General features: G+C 40.4%; 1 protein-coding gene across 1 annotated transcript in view; it reads right to left on the reverse strand.

Annotated features, from left to right (window-relative positions):
- Nucleotides 1–2,367: 2,367 nt before the first annotated feature.
- AMPH (amphiphysin) overlaps nt 2,368–13,170 on the reverse strand; it is a 123,009-nt gene continuing 112,206 nt past the window's right edge. The window contains exons 18-22 of the mRNA XM_075705120.1: nt 12,882–12,938; nt 8,649–8,798; nt 7,128–7,394; nt 5,222–5,323; nt 2,368–2,475 (exon numbers count right to left, since the gene is read on the reverse strand). Of these exons, the coding sequence (XP_075561235.1) occupies nt 2,368–2,475; nt 5,222–5,323; nt 7,128–7,394; nt 8,649–8,798; nt 12,882–12,938 (684 nt within the window). The remainder of the gene's footprint in view (nt 2,476–5,221; nt 5,324–7,127; nt 7,395–8,648; nt 8,799–12,881; nt 12,939–13,170) is intronic.

Raw genomic sequence — 13,170 nt, forward strand, 5'->3', positions numbered from 1 at the left:
CATACAACCTCAAGTGTGCTACAAACCCCTTACCTGTGGATTTGGCACATAGGCCTGTACCAAGGACATTAGAAAAATCAAGGCCAAGGGTGTTGACTTTGGCTTGGGTACTTCTAGCAGCAAGAGGGCATAATGGTAACTGCACACAATCAGCACTGGGTAAAGAAATGCTTTGGGCTGATCATAGTGTCCTCTGCTTCCTTAGTGTTACAGCTGTCACGCATGACGGTCTCACTTGATTGTAGGCCCTAGTGAAAGAACTGGCAAATGGCGTCCACAGGGAAACTGAGGCTCCATCATCCAGTGCTGGTCTGTTGCAGTGATCTGTAGAGCAGCTATTACTGAAATGCAAGTGTTGAGATGTAGTTAAGCAGGAAACTGGCCTGGAGGTCATCAGCGTATCACCATAAATCGGGTGTAATAGGTTATTATGACCACCTCAAAGTGGTGCATTGGAGTCTGGAATTTATTTTAACACACCAAAACCAAAGGAAAGTTGTTTCCCTGGTGAGATTCTTGGCCCTGTATCACTACTGACTGCCAAACCTGTTAAAAGAATGAATAGAAAACGAAAGAGTTTTCCCGCAGGCTCCTTAGACTCTGATTGCTCATTGTGACATTTCAAAGCCAAAATCCCAGCTGTCACAGTTGAGCCATTCAGCTTCTTCACAAAACACAGCTATGATTAGACTTGCTTTTGAAAGCTACTGTATTCTGAAAAACAGAGAGAAACCAACTTTCCTCCTCTTCCAGAGCAACAAAAAATCTCCTTCTTCAACTGAAATCTGACAAATTGAAGTGGAAACAGATACTGTGTGCACACAAAACAATCCCCCAAACAAAATATCATGAAAAATAACTGAATTGGTAGGAAAATATAGATGTTCCTAAATATTTGCAGCTTCCATGCATCAGCAAACACAATAGACAGATTCACGGAGAACTTTCTTTCCACACAAAATACATGGACAAGCAAAAAATTACTAAGAGGTAGCAATCTTCAACTGAGTGATGGTCAAGCACAGACAAGCTCCCTTGGTACTTGCAGGCAGGTATTAGCTGGCAGTCAGAGTCTGGAACAGGAGGAGCAGCTAGGAGATGTGCTGAGCTGGGGTTCACACCTCTTGGAGCTCTAGCCATGACTAGGGTTGAGAGCAAGGATTTAGATGGTGTACCTGTTATGCTATGTTTCTTTGGAAAAAGACGTACTAAATTAAGATCGGATTCTCTAATACAACATATAAACTATATGAACGTCAGTGTCACAAAACTTCAAAAGCACCACAGATGAAACAGCTTCTCTGGATCAAAGGTTTATTTTTAATGACACAGCACTGGAAAACATAAGTTACAGATGACTTTTTGATACAGGATACATTATATATCTTATTTTAAAAGGATCTGTGAAGGTACGCTGCATAAATACATATAGTGAAAATATATTGTGTTTATTTCTTCTCTGAGATTAGTTCTATTTTTTTTTTTTAATTTATTCAGCCAATTAAATAAAAAAGTATAGATTAGCATCATAACAGCTCCCCCTCCAGATTATCTCATTATAACTACTGCAGCTGGGAGGGGAGACCGAGCCATGCCTTCTCAAAGGTTTAGCAGCTTTGAACATGATGGTATTCATCATCTCAGAATGAAAATTTCACATTACAAACACAGATACTGTATCATGTTTTGGCAATGGAGCAGCTAGTTTTGCTTTGGAACAAAACCATTTCCTGTAATGCCAGACAGTGAAAGAGCAATGCATGTGCTGATGATACTACACAGTCAAAGAACTACGATGAAGTTGTGAAAATGCATATATATCCATATGCACTTATATATACACATATAAGTTCTTGTGTGTATATATATTATGCATGTCCAAAAATAACATTGAAAAACGTTGCAGCAGTTAAGTATTTTTTTAAACACATGAAACTTATAATAGTTTGATCTCATACTACAGGATAACTAATTAAATCTTCTGCAGTGCAACTCAATACAATACACTTAGTGCAGAGAAGTTAAGGTTTTGGTATTGAGGAGGCTAATTTCAGATCTCATGGGAAAGGACCAAATACAGGATCACCATAGCTCTGACAAAGCACAAACAAACCTGTTGCCACGTACATGTGAACAAATAAGGACATTTCTTTTTTATTTGATTTTTTTTTCATGTACTGCTTCAGAAATTGCTAGCTTAACTGTTTGCATTCATGCTCATTTTGATATGTTTCAACAAGCTTTGTCTGGCACCAGTCTGTAAACCATTAACAGCTTAAACTACAAAAAGGTGGGCTTCTGTGTTTCAAAGAGGTTAAAAACCTACTGACTGAGCTTAGTACCACGTTTGTCTGCCTGAGCGGAGAACTACTCCAGATGGCGTGTGAAGTTCTCTGGGAAAAGTCCTTTGTAACTATTTGCATCTCTGTACTGAAGCCACTCGGATTCCTTAATGCCTGTCAACCAGCCAGCCTCCTGCAAGGAAAAAGACATAGTCTCTTAAACTTCAGGTCTCCCCTGTTCCTTGCTATGAGATTCAGACCTGAAGACATTTCAGAGTCACATGGCTAAAAGATTTGGTGCTTTGGTTAAAAAGCAGCCTCTGGTTTTGCATAGACTGTTTTCTTTGTTCTGCCAGATCACAGTTTTGTGAGACTGCATGACTGTGAGCATATTGTACGGCCTTTAGCCCATCTAACCTCTTGCTGAACTCAAAACTGGATAATCAGTCTTCCAGGTCATCCAGTATTATACCAGATCTGCATTTGTGCAAATCTCTGTTGAAACTTTTTCAAAGTTCCCAAAATAATATTGGTGCACTTGTGCAGTAAGAGCATAGCAGTGGGCCAGAAACATTACACAATACCACAGATGGGGGAAAAAATAGTTTTTAATCTGAATTTTTTTTTCCTGAGAGTTCTTTTGTCTCATTCATGTATCATCAGTCAAAAGAAATAACAGTTCTTGCATCCTCTGGAGTTACTGTCTCTAGAAACTCAAACTTCGTTGATATTCAACTATTTTTCAAAAAATTCCTGGAAGCCTAAACCAGAATTTGACATGCAAAATTGCAAACCAAACCCACAGCCGAAGCAATTGAAAGAGAGACTTCTTATTGGAAAGTGCTGGGTTCTCTTAAGTGTTATCAATTATACGTGGAATAAAATCAATTCAGTATTTTTTTTAAAATCATCAACCTGTTCTCATCACACTAACTCTGTGCTTTGTTCCTTTTAAGAACAGGAGCCAGAGCAAAGCCATGGTGAACAAGGAATTTCTAATGCTGCCATATTATTATTGCACAGAGACTACACAAGGAGATAAGAGTCATATGAATGGATCTTCACACGCAACACCAAGCCATGATTGCTCAGTGGCTGCATGTGGTGGTGCACTGGCTCTCTGCCCCAAAATAAGCATCATTAAAGCAGATACAGCTTATGTATGGCATTGGCCGGGTACATGTAACTGGGGACACATTTTTGAAGCATGTGGAATACCTGAGAGAAAGGAGAGAGGAACTACAGCTTTCTAGCACAGGCAGAACAGATTGTATGAAGGAATTAACAGTTTTACTGGATAATAAGTTCTGCTCATGGCTAATGGAAAAATTGAAGCCCCTGGGTGGGACTAGTTTGCTTTAAATGGGGAACACGGGCTGATGTTACCAGCTATATTAGAATTATGGTTTTAGACAGGTCAATTTTGAAGGAGAATAAAGAATAACAAAGATAAAAAGACTATATAAATCAACAAAGTACCTGGCAAAAGACAAAAAGATTAAGCTTTATGGTGATGTTAAACATGAAGGGCAAATATGTACTGAGTAATAAAGATATGACCAGAATGGTTTCAGAAACATGAATACATAAAGATTTATTTTCTCCATCATTGCACACAATTTACTCCAATTAATGCTAATGGAATTTCGATTACCACCACAAGAGAAGAATATACTTCATGGATTCACCAAGTGAAGATTAAACATATTTAATACATAACATCCTAAGAAAAACAGACTGAAGACAGAGAGCAGATTTTGCTATCCTTACACCAGTGTCCTATTCTGCAAATACTGATAATGAAATCAGTTGAACTGCCCATGAGGTAAGATGCAGCATAATTTGAGTAAGGATAACAGAATCTATCCCTATAAAAAGGTCAAAGTGCCCTGCTGAAAGAAAAATTTTGTATTCTGAAATTAACCCTCCTCCCCCCCTCCCAAAAAAAAAACCCAAACCAGTTACTTGTCTCCTGTATTAAAAGAAAGCTCAGCTGAGATGACGAATACTGTTATTACCTACCTTTGGACAACATCAACCTCCGAAACAATTTCAAATACAGTCCCCAGCACTCATATGTGCTTAGGGCGTTAGTATTTAGACTTATTTTAAGAAATATTCTTCATTCAGAGCACTGCTCTTAGCTACCTCACTAGGCGGGTTCCAGTCCCCCACCCCTCAACCCACAAATCAACTGAAGACTTTTCACCAACACTACGGGCACTAACAGATGCCCATGAAGCGGCTGGTGCTAACAGTGTACAGGATGGTCTTCCCTTTCAAAGCAGTGGCCAAAAATCAATTCACCTCAGTGCAAATCAATTTAACACATCGAATAAAATTGTTTAAAAATTCACGTGAAATGCATTAGTTAAAACAAAATTAGATGTCTTAGATGAAATTAAACCTTTGTTTAATTCAGGTTCAGGATTCCAGAGGGCAGAGTTAGTTTTAGAGGCATGCAGCACACACAGCAGCTGTAGGACACCACAATTTGTGTGCAGTCTCAGTGCTCTCTGTGGGTGAATTTGTATTATTTCTCCAAATCCACATGTAAAAGCTCTGAACACCTAGTTCTGCTGCAATGTTAAGACAAGATGATATATAGCAACATAATGAACAATTTGTAATTAATTTTCCATATTGTCTTTGTGTGCATGTATGCCTGTATAAAATCCACTACAAAGTAGCATAAAAAAAGCCCTAGAAAATATGCTGAGGGCAGATCCTGTTAGTAGCGTATATCCAGGACTTCAGCTGTAGCCAACTGTGCCATTTAGTCTCAAATGGAACCAAGTAGTACAAAGATAAAATTAGAATCTTCATATTTTCTAACAGTAAGGACATTTTGAATACACATTTCCCATTAACTATAATCTGTGAGAAATAAAATGTAACAAAGAAAAATGTCAACAAAAGAAAGAACCACATGTTTTTACCTGATCAGCTGTGGTCTCAGAAGGAATTACTAGTACAATATCTCCTCGTTTTAAATTAAGCTCATCACTGTTAGCTGCCTCGAAATCGTGTAGAACTTCAACCTGAAGAAAATAACACCAAACATATAGACATGATCTAAATGGAGACATTTTCTGAACAAAACTCTCTGTTAAACCTTTATTGCAAAAAAAAAAGAATAATGTGCCTTTCTTTATGCAAACACATGGCTGTAGGTAGGTACATTCAAATCGTTAATGTTGACATTGATTCATGTCAATGTTTTCTGTCCATATCCTTGGAAGCAGGGACAGCTTAAGTAAGTCTTCCTGAAACTACTGAAGGAAACCTAAGATCCTTTCCCAAGATTAAAGGATCTCAAGGACAGGTGATACTGCAACACCGCACAAGTCCTGGCTCTCAGACAAGTCCTACCACCCTTATTTCTTCTGTGTGAAGAATTTGCTTTCATTCCCCACCATCATTACTAGTTCTGAGAGAGGGATGGCAGAATTTTGCAAATAAACTTGGGAAAGACTCCCAGGAACTGGTATTTCAGACTCTCACTCATTCTCCTGTCGTGGCCACTGGGTATTATTCTTGCAGTAAATATCCATGGAAATTTGAGTGGGACATACAGCACCAGTTTCAACAGGCGATCAAGGAGGCGAGTAATGGTAACCCTACTTTATGTTTGCCCTGGAAAGAGCCCCCCATTTACTGGCAGATTGGCATGCCAAAAGTATGTGTCTTTCAAAGGGGTGATTACTAAACCATTGGCAGGATCAGCATGCCATTGTGAACAGACCATTTTAACTAAATGGTTCTACCTCCTTAAGAGATATGCTATTCTAATTTTCTCAAAGCACAGCCAGTTCCATGGTAACTCTTCGATAAGAAAACAGCATCAAGAAACAGATGGCAGACAAATATTCTGCTTCTCCTTATTTATGTCTGACCCAAGAGAGTGTGATGAAAAACAAAAGATGAACTATGTCAGCATGTCTGAGTCAGAGTTGCATGATACTGTTCACCACCCCTCTTAATGTTCTTCTCAAAATTTGCTGAAAATATTGAGCAATGAGAATAGACCAAGAAGAATGGCATACTTATGGAGTGCTATGGGACTAATTAGTCTGAACTATGCAAATTATAATAGGAAGCATGTAAAGTTCATCATCCTCAAGGTTTTCTGCTGCTCAGTGATTCTGAAGTGAGAAGCATTATCAAAGAATCTTGTGAACCAGGAAACCCTATGGGTCTTGCCAGCCAAAGAGAGAATTTCTGCTATACCTCATTAAACTTTTCTGTTTGGTTACCCTAACAGTTTATAACTATAATATTACTAAAGTCACAGAATGACATTTTAGCTTCGTTACCGTAAACTGTAGAAGTCCCATGGGTTTCAATAGAACCAAAACTTCCACTACAGATTTTCAGGCCAGAAAAATGCTGGGTTTTAATATTCATAGAATGACAGAAACATAGAATGGTTTGGGTTGGAAGGGACCTTAAAGATCAAACGTATTGTTAGTATATCAGATATAGTTAGCATATATCATACAATATTGCTGACTAACTCTGCGGCAGTGCAGTTTTACTCAATATATTCATTGGCAGCAGTAATTTGCTGAGATGAAAGGGTTCTCGTACTTCAGTGAGTCTTACAGCTACGTAAGGATATGCACAGCAACAATGGTGTGCAGAAAATGTATCTTCTCAGACTTCATGTATGAAGCAACAACACAATGTCAAAGTTCTGTTTGTGTGTGTATGTGTGTGCATATGTCTGGCTGTTAAACTAAGCGTCCTTTGGCCTCAAGAAATCATTACACTGCCTGCGCAAACAGACACATCCACAGAAGCTAGATCTGAAGGTATGTCTGAAAGAAGAATGAAGAAGCAGACCTTAAAGAGAAAGCCAGGTGGCATCGCAGAAGCTGTGTCTTCTGCTGAAACAGGCTGATCTTGAGAAGGTGCAGCCTGCATTTCTTCAGGGGGTTTCTGCTCACTTCCAACTTGCAAAGTTTCACTGGGATAAGTGTCAGTGCCCTGAATGCCCATCTCTGCTGCAGCATCTTTGGATTCATTCATGACGACTTCGTGTTCTTCTCCCTCCCCCTCATTGTTTGATGCTGGCTCTATTACTACTGAGGGGATGCTGCTGACCTTTTCCTGGGGGAAAAAAAAACAAACCACAAAAGCACTGTAAGAGTATTTAGTACTTTATTTCAAGCAGGAAAACACAATTGCTTCTTTATTGCACAGGGCAAATATGGGAATGGGGATTTCTTTCTTCTCCACAGTGGATTCTTACATTAAGACAGAAAACAGTACTTGTGCAAGAATGTAAAGGAGTAATCACTTCCCTGTTTTTGTTGTTCTCCTTAGTCCTCCTAAGTCTACTTTCTATATTACCACAAATTATTGCAGTAAATAATAAGAATGCTCTGCAGGTAGTTTGGGTTTCATTTTCAATGTGCATGAAAATTAACAGACCTTTCTCCTCCACACTGCTCTTAACTTTGGGTGGGTTTGGGTAAAGCCACAAGTTCCAGGAGTCACTGTCCTATATTTCTTTGGGAATTCAAGTCAGCAGGATAATAATGATATAAAGGTGATGAAAGAAGGAAACATGACCTATTTCTTTGACTGATTGAGGGGATTTCTCTTGATTTACAGTAATGTAACTGGGAGCAGAGAAAGCAAAAAGACTAAGTAGGTAGCATCTGACCAATAATGAAACCTAGGACAAAAAGCATTTAATGAAACTTGGAGCATCCAACCAGAAAAGAACATGTTCACCGATCCTCTGCCAGACCATCCTGTTCTAGCGCACAGAAGAAATACAACATGCAATGACAGGAGGTGGCAACGGGCTGCCCAGCTGCAGGGTCTGCTCTAGCAGCAGTTCCCCAGCTCCTCAGAGGTCGCAGAAGAAAAGGCAGCAGGCCAGATGCAGATACATAGCTTGACCACAGTGACTTAATAAAACAAAGTAATGCTATTGATAGGACATTGTGCCAGGAGACAAGAAAAATCCATTACTTTCTCTGCCTATTTCTCCAGAAAGCCCTGTTAGGTTATGTGATAAAGCTCATGTCCACAGGGCAGCACAGAGAGACAACAGCAGGAGGGGAAGCCCAAACAATACCCTGCCCATGCTGCTCCCACGCCCATCACACAAGCCATCAGCCCATCAAGTCCTGTCTCCTCAAGCACAGGGGAACACAGGGGCAGAGAGACAGGCACAACCCAAATTAAGGACTCTGAAGAAAGGACATCCTGTGTGGGCCTTTCCCAGGAGAGCCTCACCCTTGCTACTGGTTGGAGCTGGGGGCACAGAGCTGCAGCAGCCTCGCCTCTCTCGGGCTGCTGGATATGTCCCAATTCCCCTAACACACTCTCCCGTGCACCGACATGAGTTACCTGAGACACATCAGCCTCCTTTTCTTCTCCCTGAGCTTTGTCACCTTCAGCAACACTCTCCTGCTCAGTGGTACCAGCGCTGTCACCAGCTCCTGCTGTCACAGCCGCACCGTCTTCTGCTGCCGCAGTCCCCTCGGTGGCAGGTACCCCCTACAAACAACAGAAGGGAAGGACCTTTCAGGACATGAGTTCTGGATATCTGCTGGAGACACCATGGACCAGCCTCTGTTCTGCGACCTCCCTGGGTCATGCCAACCCATGGCCTTGGTTTCACTGGGGTTTCTCCTGATTTGTGGATGGGAGCAGCACTGGAGGCTGCCGTCCTGCCCCAATGCACCACGCAGGGAGCGTAGGGGTAAGCTTGCACAGTGGAGATGATTAGCAGGTGGGAGAGAGACATTTACCAAACTTCACTAGGCACATTTAGCAGAGTCCTTGGGTGTTACCAGTGGAGTAACAGTTTGCCAAGGCTCTAGTATTTTTTCCTTCTCTTGCCTTCAAGCTGTATCATGGAAGAAATTCACCACAGGTTTCTGCTGAGGAGAAGGAGCTTGCAAGGGGTCCACAGGACCCTGCTAGTGAAGTCTGTTCTTGGGAAGAGGCTCCAAACGTTCTATAGCTACTGTCACCTACCTCTAGACCTGGGCTGGCTTCAAAAATATTGCCTTAATTACACACTCCTTTCTAATAGAGAGACTTGCAAATCGGGCTATATCAGCAAGCAAATATATTCTACAGCTGGATAAAGATCAGAAATCTTCAGATACCATCAGATATCAGAAAAAAATATAAATGTAAAGATCTGTAGCTAGGTCAGTATAAAAAAAAGAAACATACATAAAAGCCCATTCAGTCTGGATATGACTAAACCATTTGTAATCAGTCCATGTTGAAAAGTCAATATGTTTTGTTCCAGTCCTGGAAAGGTGGATAGAAAAGTACCTGCCTATAGATCAGTGTTGAATCCTTCATCCAGCAGAGACTGTTGCTGTAATCTATGTATCACCGTAATTTTTGTATTGGTATATACTGATATATGCTTACAGTAGCATATTGGATATATACTTACAGTGGATTAATCTTAAGGGTTGGAGGGTGGAAGGTAAATGACAAAACTCATTCTGCTAATCCAATTAATTTCAATATGGCATTTTTAACGTACAGCAGATAGCACCAGGAAGAAAAATTGTTTTCTATGTACCAATGTCAAGCTACAGTTAGCAGAAATATCTCTTATCTCCAGTTAACAGCCTGATACTCTTTGTTTCCTCAGTTTGATTTTCCTCCACAGATGAGGCTGACTCATCTACCTGAACTCAACTTGAACTACCTGCAATTGTTCATGGGTACTTTTCAGGCATTGTTTTTTAGCAATATCTAATATTCAGCACCACTCCTATTTGCTGCTGTTAATTGATGTGATAAAGAAATTCTTCTGGAGTCCTTGAAGGCAGAAAATAGTATAGGGTTTTGTAGAAATCACTGGAGAAGCTTTAGTTTAAATTGAAAATGCTGCTTACAAAGGATGCCCTATCGTAAAACGAAGTAACATCAAAAGACATGGGCAGATGTTGACATCTTCTCCTGTGACTTGTAAAACATGCAAGCCTGCCACTCATAGTATTACCAATTTTAGCTGCCTTGATGCAAGAAGATATTCAAATAAATTCTGAGTGTAAAAGCCCTGGAAGAGGCTAGTAAAAAGGGGGAACAGAGTGCATATTGGATTGATTTTATACCATGTGCTTCTAACAGCATGCTGCAGAAATTGATCTTGCTGTCTGTTGTGATTAGGATCAACAGTTCTTTTCTATTTATTGGATTTGTATAGCCCATTTTATTTCACTAAGGAGGAGAATACTAATTTACATGAATCAGCTCTCAAATGCCCTGCTCTGAAAGGGTGACCCTCTCACAGCCTGTAGCCATGACTCACTGAATGTATACCACAGCTCACAACTGCGTAACCATTTGTTCTTGTGCCTTAGAGTACAAAACCAATGCAAGCTAGATGATTAAAAAAAGCTTTTACAAAAACGCACGTGAGGTAGCACAGAATGAACCTCACTATCAGCCTCAAATATATTTGATTAGTACAGAAAAAAAAAAAAAAAGACGGAGGCTCGTCTCACTGAATTCATACCCAGCTACAGCGAACCACATACTTGCAGATACAGTTACCTGTGTTACCTTACTTCATATTGAAAACCAATCCTACAAACCTCTTTTCCATAGGTCATCAATAATATTAGGCAGTCTTAATAGTATTCCCAATTAGCTATCTCTAGCAGTATTATTGAAATTTGGACAGTTGTCCCACTATAGCAACCACACAGGGGACAAAGAAAGGGTCATCCAGTATAACAAGGGCTGTGATAGAAGAACCACTTGACTTTTAATTGCAGCAGAAGTGAATGCTTCTTTACCTAGGATCAGCTGATTCATAGAGATGCACCCTCCTCTCATTAACACTGCTGTCAGCTCAACACAATGCCACAGATTCAGCAGCGGGAAGAAGCAGCCCAGGGAGAGGAGAAGGAGGGGTACTGAGCCTGCCGCCAGAGGAGCTCCCTGAGCTATGCCGGCTTTCCAGAGGTGAAGATCTCGCCCCATGGCTGGATTTAGAAAGGGACTGGGTAATTTTTATGATGGTTATAATGGCAGCTAAGCTAGCTAACATAACATCAAGAGGAACTAATCATCATGCTTTACGGAATACATCAATTGCTTGCAAAGTCTTGGAAGACCTTTCGGGTAGTACTGAAAAATTTGTTATGCACATTACAGTATCAAAGGGACCACCCTCCACAGAAGGCCAGGTATCAGCTTAGCAAATAGCTTGATCTCTTATGGCAGCTCTTCTGCATACAGTAATACTGCTATTTTAAATAGAACACAGGGTCAAACTCACCAGATAAAAGACCTCAGCTTTATAAGGACAAGTGGTATTAGGAAAAAGGAGAAAGACTTCAAAGAATTAGCCTTGATGCTCACAGGACAGTGAGGAATTTCTTGCGTGTTTCTTCTTGGACCAGACTTGGGAGTGACAAGCCAACGCTAGAGAAGCCACGCAACACTCTCTTGCACTGTGTCAACACCAAGCTGGGCTTGATCTACCACTCCCATCCTGTAATTTCTTGCTAGTGTAATCCCTTGATTTTTACACGGATGTGGCAGCACTGGTGAGAAGCACGGCACCGGTGACTGCCAAACTCACTTCCCAGTGACACTGGGATACCCTTGGAGCCACAGATACATCTTTGACTCTAGCAGAGCTAATGCTGTTTTACAGCAGGGTAACAAACCCAAGCTTGGACAGCTGGACTTACCATGTTCTGAAACCAAAGTGAATGGAGACCAGGTCATGATCTTTTTGTATACATTGTGGCACCAAAATGAGTAAGAACAACAAGGGACATTGTCAGATACAAATCCTAAGTGATTAATAAGTAGGAGTTACAATCTCTTTCTTAGTCCCTACTTCTATCCCTGCATTCAATATGTAGCCATTCCTCTTGTGCTGCTCTCTGTGCACGTTTGAACTCATTACAGTTTCACTTTGGTATAGAAGGATTCAGGGTAAGTAGTTTTACCGCCTCTGAAGAAATATAAGCAAAATACAATCATTTGAGTCCACACATGCACAGCTTAAAGTATGTCATTGAGCTTTTCAGTTGCTTTGTAATTTGATTTTAACTGTATCTAACTTGATGCCGGATTTGTGCTTTAGCAAACAAACTCATAACACGATTATTTTCAAATATCTGTTTTAGTTCAGGGCATATTATGCTAGGAAAAATACATGATTAATCAAAGTTTTTTTCTTTTTATAAAGATGCTTGCAGGAAGGCTAGGCAAACAAATTTATGGGAAGTGTAAAAGCTACTGGGAATCTAAGCAACACATTTCCAAATGTCAATGGAAACAGTATTATACCTCCTTCTACCACGGAGCTGCTTTGTTTGCTGCCCTGAGATATTTATCACACTATACGGCTGCAACAGGCAGTTTCTAAGGCAGGTCCTGCATTGAATGAGAGGTGCTCTGGTATTACAATATATACCGCAAATATAGATATATCTGCGCAGTGTTAGAATAGATACCGCAGCTAGGTCACAGTTGCATCGTATTGGCCTGCATTTTGACGACATGCAAATGACAAATATATTTTTTGCCACGACTCTCTTGAAGATATTAAAGCACAACCACACTCTTGAGGCTGTTCATATGTACCTCGCTTTCTTTCTCAGCAACTCCAGTTGTCTCCTTATCCCCTGCCTCGACACTGTCCTGTATAAAGAGGAAATATGGTCATCACCTTACTCATGCTGAGGCAATGGCTGCAGAGAAATTGGTATTAATCAAGCTTAATGGAAGCATGGCATGTATGGGATGCAATGAAATGAATGGCTGGAACTAAATGGGGTAGTATATAGCAAGCAGAAGGATTCTTGCTGCCACATACAATCTGAAATAAAAGTAGTTACAGGCTAAAAAACAACGAATAAAACCTTTTACATAT

The sequence above is a fragment of the Pelecanus crispus genome, chromosome 2 (assembly GCF_030463565.1).
Source record: "Pelecanus crispus isolate bPelCri1 chromosome 2, bPelCri1.pri, whole genome shotgun sequence".
NCBI classification, from domain to species: Eukaryota; Metazoa; Chordata; class Aves; order Pelecaniformes; family Pelecanidae; genus Pelecanus; species Pelecanus crispus.